The sequence below is a fragment of the Branchiostoma lanceolatum genome, chromosome 10 (genome assembly GCF_035083965.1).
Source record: "Branchiostoma lanceolatum isolate klBraLanc5 chromosome 10, klBraLanc5.hap2, whole genome shotgun sequence".
Lineage (NCBI taxonomy): Eukaryota > Metazoa > Chordata > Leptocardii > Amphioxiformes > Branchiostomatidae > Branchiostoma > Branchiostoma lanceolatum.
In genome coordinates, this window is record NC_089731.1 from 16,974,839 (window position 1) to 16,983,932 (window position 9,094).

Genomic DNA, 9,094 nt, shown 5'->3' on the forward strand with positions numbered 1-9,094 from the left:
ATCCCATCAATATGATTTTCCAAACATGATAAGAAAGTAGAGTGTCTTCAAAGGTTGCAAAAATTGTTTTCAATCCTCTATATCAATATGTTACAAACAAAAAGGAAACGATTACTTGTCTGCATATAATTTGTCTCGACTGGAAAACGAGCTTTTGTTCTTGAATATATTTTGTTCTGTACGGTATTGTTTTCCGGAGCCCGCCTGGTGTAGGGCGTGTATTTTTCGCTGTCCAGAAACCTGACAAGCCGCACCATGCCGGGAGGGCAGCAGCAGTCCCAAACTGACACAGGTAAATATGTAAGTGAAAATATCTTCTCTGTATTACTGGATATGTCGGTGGACAAGGGGCTCAAGCTTGTTTTTTTTTAAATCTATGCAAGGATAAATATAAGATTCGAAATTACCCAGTGCCTTGCGTAGTTGGTGTAAAGAGCGTTTTCGTTTTACCTTTTTTCAAATAGTATCGGGCCGGGTAGGAAGTTTAGAAGACGAATTTTGTATGACAGTCTTATCTTTATGGGGGGGGGGGGCAAGTGGTTAGTTATCTCGCTGCCTCGCCTTACATCCAAGTGCGAACCCCGCTTGGGGAGTGGTATAATGAGGGGTTGCACACGCCATTTCGGATTGTGAAGTTAAGGCCCGTATCTTCAGGCGTTAAGTTAGTCCTGGGTCGTCAAACCCATGCACGTAAAAGAGTCCGTCACACTTGTGGGAGTGCCAGGCTGAAAACATAACAAGTTTGGAACCCAGCATCGCTGCTCGAGACGAAACGTACCTTTGAATAACCGCAAAAGAAAACATTGTAATATCATGCGAATTTCAGATAAAAATGATGATTAAGCTGTTTTCTGAAAACATGAATTCTACGAATCTCGGTGTTAGTTTCCGAACTGGTTGCTATGTTTACTGTGACGCCGTCATCAGTCATAATTGGATTGCCAGAGACAAAAAAACTCAGAATGATTTTGTGATAGTACGATTCAAAAGGTGTCAATTTAGCACAAACAACTTTGTGTATTTTGATGAAATACTGCTATCATTGCTAAGAAAAAATATATATATTTGCCACGGAATGTTGTATTTGGTTTCATAAAATCTTTGAGAGACTGTTGTACTCCTAAATGCATGCGTCGGCGCCATTTCAATTTCGTGATTTCCTCCAGGCACCACACCCATGCAGCAGCCGCAGACTGATTGGCGTTCCGTTGCGCACGCCGCTGCTAACATACCCAACGCTTTGTACGTCTCCAGCGCAGGTAAAGCTTTGAAAACATTTGCGATCACAAGATGAAGGCATTCAACTAGGCAAATTATAGAAACAACTAGACAAGTTTTAAAAATAACTAGACAGGTTTTAGAAACACAGACTGAAGCTGACTTTAAGACACAATTCACTCTGTATTGAATTTCACAGTACACACAACTTACTTACAATTTTCAAATTCATTTCATACTGCACTTGAACTCGATCGCCATTGAAGCAAACTCTAAACTTGCACATGGACGTACAGTCTTACTCTGTCAGGGCGGCCACTGAGCAGACTGTGGACTTGCGTGGACACAATTCCATCCTCACCCTTATTTAATGGTTCCTCGGCCAGCTTTTGAAAACAATCATTTCTTGATTTAAAATTCCTTGTTTTCTAACAGACCACGCATATCCGGGTGGAGCAAGCGGCCGTCGTGCTCTCTGTAGCTTCATCCGCTCCCACCGCAGCTGCATGGCCGCCGGGATCGCCGTGCTGCTGAGCATGGTTGGTGTGGGGGTCACTCCTCTGACGTTCATCAATAAAGAAGTAACCAGTTCTTCATTCTTCCTGCCACTGTTTCTATTGTATTCTTATGGGACTAAAATAAAGAACAGCTGGTTTTCTTTTTCTCTTACGTTTAGTATTCTGACGTGCGACTAAAATGTCACATGCAAATCCATGTTAAACAAAAGTGAATCTGAATCTAAATCTGATGTACATTTCTAGGAAATATCTAAAATGTCCACCACTGTTGACGCCTTGAAGCGCGACCAAGACAACATGTCCACCACTGTTGCCGCCTTGAAGCGCGACCAAGACAACATGTCCACCACTGTTGACGCCTTGACGCGCGACCAAGACAACATGTCCACCACTGTTGACGCCTTGACGCGCGACCAAGACAACATGCTCACCACTGTTGACGCCTTGAAGCGTGACCAAGACAACATGTCCGCCACTGTTGACGCCTTGAAGCGCGACCAAGACGACATGTCCGCCACTGTTGACGCCTTGAAGCGAGACCTGGACAAGGAACGAAACCGAAACGCCGCCATGGAGCAGCGTCTACACGACAGTAAGATGGCATGTAAGTTGGATTTCGGTTGCTTATATATACGTACTGTTCTCGATTGTGTTTTGGGCAATGTAATCAGTCCAAAAAAAAAGGAATATTTGTGGCACTGACTATCATTATTCCATTACATGATATTATTTACCTTATCAATAATTTCAATGGCTGCAGGACGATTTGCATTGATATATAAAGTGAATATCGTGGCATTGGTTATGATATTATTACTTTTCTCATCAACAATGTACTACTAGTACTTTAAATGTGAACATATACATGGTGTCAAGTTTTTACATAGTATTTTACTGTCTTGTATTAGCAATCAGCTATGCTGATATACAAAAAACTACACAACCTGATGAAGAAGGTATTATGATTGGTCATTGGTGGATTTCTGGAACGTGTTCAATATCACTAATGTCTGTCGCTATTCCCAGTATCTTGTCCCGATCGTTACACAACGTGGCGTGGAACCTGCTACAAGGCTTTTAACGATCGGAAGACCTTCATCGATGCGGCCGCGGCCTGCCGTGAAGACGGCGGCACCCTCGCCATGCCCCGAGATGCTGAGACCAACGCCTTCCTGATCTCCTTGCACAATGCCGTTAACGACTACGAGCCCTTCTGGTTCGGCCTGCACGATCGGCGCGAAGAGGGAAGCTTTCAGTGGGTGGATGGTTTTACACTTGGCGCGTATACCTCCTGGGCTCCGGGACAACCAGACAACGAGGGCAACGAAGATTGTGTTCTTTACTCCGCACCCTGGAGAAACAAGTGGAACGACGTACCATGCAATAGCTCCTTTCGCTTCATATGCCAGGCTGCCTCAGGTACGCTTTATAGCCCTACCACTCCCGCCACTCTAAGCACACTAGACCATTATCATATTACTGTTGTTAATAAAACACCATCCCACATCTCATTCCTGCTAATTCTCATTTTTTTCCAGGGCGTCCATAGACGTCATACTGAACTCTCACCACCGCTGTACAACAGCTCTCCGACCATCCGCAGCAAAACTAACAAGTAAAACATGAAAAATTGAATTACTTGAATGGGTCAAATCAGTTACGAGAAAATAGGCTTAGAACTTAGATGAAGCTTTACTGATTGAATAACCCTTTTCTGATCTTATGCCAGACTTCTGATGTGTACCAGTTTTTATTGTCTAATTGTATTCTGGATGTATACTTTTTATTGCATGCTTCTCATATACTCATATACTGGTTTTCTGACTGTTTAGCAGTTTCAGACTGTATGGAAGTCTACTGATTGAATGTCACTTTTTCTCTTATATGACAGTTTCCCGATTATATAGTCATTTTTTAAAACATGTATACCATTTTTTCAATCGTATACCAGTTTTCTGATTTTATACAGATTTTCTGATTGAGTACAAGTTTACTGGTTTAATGACGTCGTCGTCTTTTCGCTATATACATATCATAGACATTAACAGCAAAGATAAGCCTTCATCAAAATTTAAAACTTTACACTTTTGTTCTGTACTTGGAACTTTCAAAGGTGTCACTCACGGCTCACTCGGCTATCTATGGACAGTTGTGCGTCTAGGAATATGGAGCCTTCTTTGTGATCTGAGAGCCAGAATAAATACTTGCACAGTCATCACCAGCTAATGTTTCCCTACCAGTGGGTCAATGTAGTCATAACATAATATTCTGCCTGTTTAATACTGCCTTATTATTCATGTGCAACTTTACTTAAAGTCTTTATCTATTGTTTTTATATTCTAAAGTGGTCAAAAGAAGTCGAACCCAAATAAGATAGAATTTAGTGTTAGTATTTAGACTAGAAAAGTCACATGCTGTATTGTAATGTATTGTCTGTCCGTCCTTTCTTGTTAGATGTACTTGCAATTAGCCTACGGGCAAGAACTTGCAATAAACTTATTATTGAAAAGTAACTCCTTGTTTCTCTGCAGTGTCCTTAACCAACCTTCGGACCCCATGCGACATGACAGTCAGTTGCAGGCTGAACCCTCATAAGTATATTTGACTTAGTCGAATTTTTTTTGTGATCTTAGAAACAATTCTAGTCTACAAAAGATTAAACTATATACTTGCACAGTCTTGATGCATCACATACCTTGCAGTAACATTCAGTGCGCACGATTGCAGATGTTAAGGACTGACAGCGAAGTTAGGGCTGACATCGAAGTTCGGGCAATTTAGGAAATTTAAAAAAACACTAAAACAAGCACAAACCAAAATTTCAATCTAAAAAATTGTTTGACTGGCTCCCACGGTTATACTGCCCCGTTAAGTAATCCCCACTCCTTACAGCATTTTGAACTAAGATCGAATCATTAAGGAACAAACAAAACAATGTTACAAATGTTCAATGTTTTATTGATCTAAAATCTTAAATCGTACTTACGATCAGCCGCATTGGCTCATATTAGTCCACGCCATTCAAAACGGAACCCCGAAGTTTCCATTTCATGTTTTCATGTCATTCCAAGTCAAAGGCCTTTTTTCGCTGTTTGGGTTCAATCAAAACGACAAGAACAAGAATAACGCATTTTACAATTGATAGTATAATACACTTACTTATACATTTCTAAAACAAATCTGTTATATAACCTTCAGCGAAGGATCGAATTCGTTTCTACGAGTCTACCCCAAGGAGTTCAACACTATAGTTATAACCATCTTGTTAACCCTGACCTCATGACAAGTGTAAAGCTGGCTCGTGTAAATGGTGCCACCTGACAACTTTCAGCAATACTGCAGCACTAATCATGGGTTTGCTTGGCTAGATGAAAATGAGGGTCGAACAGATGTAGAGAGTACTTAAAGTTTCAAACACTCCGTTCTGAAATCTATAACACAAAGCTGCTATGCAGACACAAAATTCTTATATCTCATGTTCCTATGGCCTGTGCACGCGTCCTTCAAGAAGATATAGAAGTCACAATTTACACTCCATGACTTGAAGGGAATAGGATGTTGGCGCACTACATCATATGTTTCAATATTCAATACCACCATTGTTGTCATCTTTGCTACGTTTACTTCTTTAACGTTTATGCTCTTTGCATGTGACACTGTGAAATTAAGTTACCAAAATAACTGCAGCGCCACGCTGTCCCTGCCTTTGCCTTAAAGAACATAAAGATGATTTATTTTCTTTAAATTGGGAAAAATCTATAAATGTCAACATTAACAAAACATGGCTATCTGTTGCGTGACGAACAGGGAAATATCAGGGGAAGAAAAGAATGAAGCATGTTTTTCTCCTATGCGTACATGCTGAAATTAATGCAAGAAAGGTTATAGTTTTTCCAAACATGTTCAAAAAATAAAATTCCTTTAAAGGTTGTTTTCGACATGTTTCTTTCAATATGTAAGAAAGAAAGAAAGAACCCCATTACGTGTTGATATGATTTGTCTCGCCTGAACACTGTGTAATGTTGCCCACCCACTCAATATGATTTTCTTTCATCTTTGGTTTCTAATCTCTTGGGTAAGGCTGTTTTTCACAGCCTGTTTCGGACCCCGCCTGGTGTAGGGCGTGTATTTTTCGCAGTCCAGAAACCTGACAAGTCGCACCATGCCGGGAGGGCAACAGCAGTCCCAGACTGGTGACACAGGTAAACATGGTTCTGAATATATTTTCCTTCTATTAATGGATGTAGCAGGGGCTTGTTTGTCAAAATCTATGTAATATAAGATGTAAGATTGTAGATTACTTAGCATCTTGCTTGGTGTTTTCCTTTTATTTTTTCCAAGTAGCTTCGAGTCGGGCATGAAGCTTAGAAGACGCATTTGTTGTGACGATGTTTGTATATCCCCGTGGGGCGCAAGTGGTAAGTGATCCCGCCAAACGGATCGAGTGCAAACCCCGCTTGGGACACGGTGCTGTATGTGAGGGGTTTGCCCTCACCATTTCGGATTGTGAAGTGAATCCCCGTATGCGTTAAGTTAGTCTTCGATTGTCAAACCTCTGCACGTAAAAAAAACCCGACATACTTGTGGTGAAGAGTTGGTGTGCAAGCCTGAAAACATGACCAATTCGAACCCAGCATCGCAGCTCGAGAACAAACGTATCTTTGAATAACGAAAAAGGAAACATTGTCAATTTCAGATAAACACGATGATTAAGCACTGTTTTCTCCTCAGCAAGCTTTTAACAATTGTATATAACGAACCTCGATGCAAGTTTTCCAACTGGTCGCCATGTTTACTGCGTCGCCATCATCAGTCATCATTGGTTTGCTTTGAGGCAAAAAACTCGAGTCTGCAGAATGATTGTTTATGGTGCGATGCACAATAACAGGAGAAACGTGACAATTTGCCGCAAACGCGTGATTGCATTTTGATGAAATAGTACTATCATGGTGAAATAATCTATATGTATTGGTTGCGAAATGTTGTACTTTGGTTTTATTAAATCTTTCAGAGACTGTTGTTCTCCTAAGTGCATGCCATCGGCGCCATTTGAATTTTGTTATTTTCATCCAGGCACCACACCCATGCAGCAGCCGCAGACTGATTGGCAGTCAATTGCGGACGCCGCTGCGAACATACCCAACGCCTTGTACGTCTCCAGAGCAGGTAAAACTTTGAAAATATTTGCGATCACAAGATGAAGGCATTCAACTAGTCAAATTATAGAAACAAGTAGAAAAGTTTAAGAAACGCAGACAGAAGCTGACTTTAAACTCAATTCACTTTGTATTAAATTTCGCAGGACACACAATGGCAACTAACTTACAATTTTCAAATTCATTTTACCCTCATCTGACCGTAGGGGGTCCGTTTGGACCCTGGGCGTGTTTTAACCCTATCTAGACCGGGCTTTTTTGAGACTTCTTGGACGGGGGGGGGGGGGCTTTTTCGACTCCCCCGTCATAACTTCCGAACGGTATGCTCTATCATCACCACATTTGCAGGAAGTGATGTTCACGTGAAGTTTTATAATTCCTGTAATTTTGGTAACGTTTTGCCGTAATATGACGTAATTATGACGTCATCGATGTGATTTTATTGGCTAAATAGGGAATTCCCATAATATCTAAAATTATTAGACAAAATAGTGCGTATTATTTATTTAAAGGTATGCCAAGACATTTGACGTCAGTGGTGATTAAGTTGACGTCAAAATGACGTCGAAGAATGACGTCATGTGTTATTAGCGAACCCCTGGGATCGGCCATCTTGGATCGGCCATTTTGAAATTTTTCAAAATAAATTTTTTCGTTGTATGATCCCAAATAACAATCAAAATAGACTAAAAACATTAATCCGAATGTTTCGGGTTAAAAAAAATTCCAGGTTGCGACGAATTTAAAGGCGAAAAAGCCTGTTTATACCGAAAATAGTGATTTTGTCCGCCATCTTGGATTTTGAGCGATGACGTCATCAAATTAGCATAATTTATAAATATTGAATCATGACAGTTACATTAAATCACATGTGATGTTATACATGTAGGAAACTAGTGTGGTTGAGCAAGAAAACATTGGAAACAACTATGTTTAAATCGAAATTAGTGAAATTTGCATAAAATGCCTCTTCAGAAACCCGTTGCCATGGCAACACGAAAAATGATAAACTTATACTTTTATCATAATGTTGTTGCCAACTAAATTTTAGAAAAAGGCACCAAGTTTGGTTGTCCTACCATACGTTGTTTGGCAGTTATACGATGTCAAAGTTGGCGCGGGCACTTTTAGCCCCCCCCCCCGATCTAGATGTGTGCCATTTCAACATTTTTCGTCGGAGAAAAAAATCATTTCATGAGTTTATTTATGTACATGTTTTACAACTTCTGAGAAATGTTAACCGGAATTGGACGATTTTTGTGGGAGTTATACTATAAAATGCGTGTGTTGTTTGGATCCCACATCATTTCGCATTGTTTATTACATAATTGGAAAGAAGTTCCTGTCAAATATAACAGAAATTTTTTATTATTGCCTTTATAGCAACACTTCATTGTTGCTTAAAAAAGTATGATACCGACTTTTTTTCAGGATTTTTGGTGTAAAATGTGATTTTTACTCATTTTGCATAAATCATAGTAATGAGACAAAAATGAGTATTAATTTTTACACTTTAAACATATCAGAATATCCTTAATAGATTAATTGAAAAATATATCAAAAGAAATCACAAAAATAGACGAAAAAAAGGATGTTTTTGATGACAATTGACAAGGGTATAATTATGCGTGTGATTATGTGGCAGATTATGACATGATTAGATCATTTTTTCAGATAGATTCTAATATTCCTTATTCCATAACATTCTTATGCTTTCGGAATGCCTTTGGGAGAGATGTTATTGTTGTACAATAATATTGTACTGAAACTGTTAAAAAATGAGGGGAATATTGTAGATTTTTAAAGGAAAATGTGGGTTCTCCTCATTTTCTGCATAAATTATGATAATGATCATTAATTATTGACACAAGAACTTGTCAAAATATTCTCCATAGATTATCAAAGCGTACAATAATTACAAAAAGATCCACCAGAAATAGGATTAGGGGGTAAAGCAAAATGGAGTCCGTTCGGACCCCATACGGTCAGATTCGTCGCAAAAATGTGTCGGTCAGATGAGGGTCAAACTGCACTTGAACTCTATCGTCATTGAGACAAACTCTAAAGTTGCACATGGACGTACAGGCTTACTCTGCCAGTGCGGCCACTGAGCAGACTGTGGGGCTTGCACTCATTACCAAACTAGCTTCTACCATCATTCGGCCTTCACGATCACCCTTATCTAATGGCTCCTCAGCCAGC

At 39.8% G+C, this 9,094-nt stretch overlaps 1 protein-coding gene across 2 annotated transcripts; it reads left to right on the top strand.

The window, feature by feature from the left end:
* Positions 1–1,456: 1,456 nt before the first annotated feature.
* Positions 1,457–4,249, top strand: LOC136443552 (alpha-N-acetylgalactosamine-specific lectin-like). Of its 2 annotated transcripts, none has more exons than XM_066440830.1 (3): positions 1,457–2,328; positions 2,763–3,155; positions 3,275–4,249. In XM_066440830.1, exons 1-3 carry the CDS (start codon positions 1,992–1,994, stop codon positions 3,283–3,285), a joined length of 741 nt encoding a protein of 246 aa, XP_066296927.1. In that variant the 5' UTR covers positions 1,457–1,991; the 3' UTR covers positions 3,286–4,249. The 2 variants fall into 2 exon arrangements, with proteins under 2 accessions (XP_066296927.1, XP_066296926.1); XM_066440829.1 differs by having other exon boundaries at positions 1,462–2,340.
* The last annotated feature ends 4,845 nt before the right edge of the window (positions 4,250–9,094 follow it).

What these genes read in the sequence shown, in the direction of transcription:
- LOC136443552 (XM_066440829.1), top strand. Translation starts at nt 1,992, where the DNA reads ATGTCCACCACTGTTGACGCCTTGAAGCGCGACCAAGACAACATGTCC. An exon ending in ACACGACAGTAAGATGGCAT is followed by an intron (nt 2,341 to 2,762) that starts GTAAGTTGGATT and finishes CGCTATTCCCAG; the next exon opens with TATCTTGTCCCGATCGTTAC.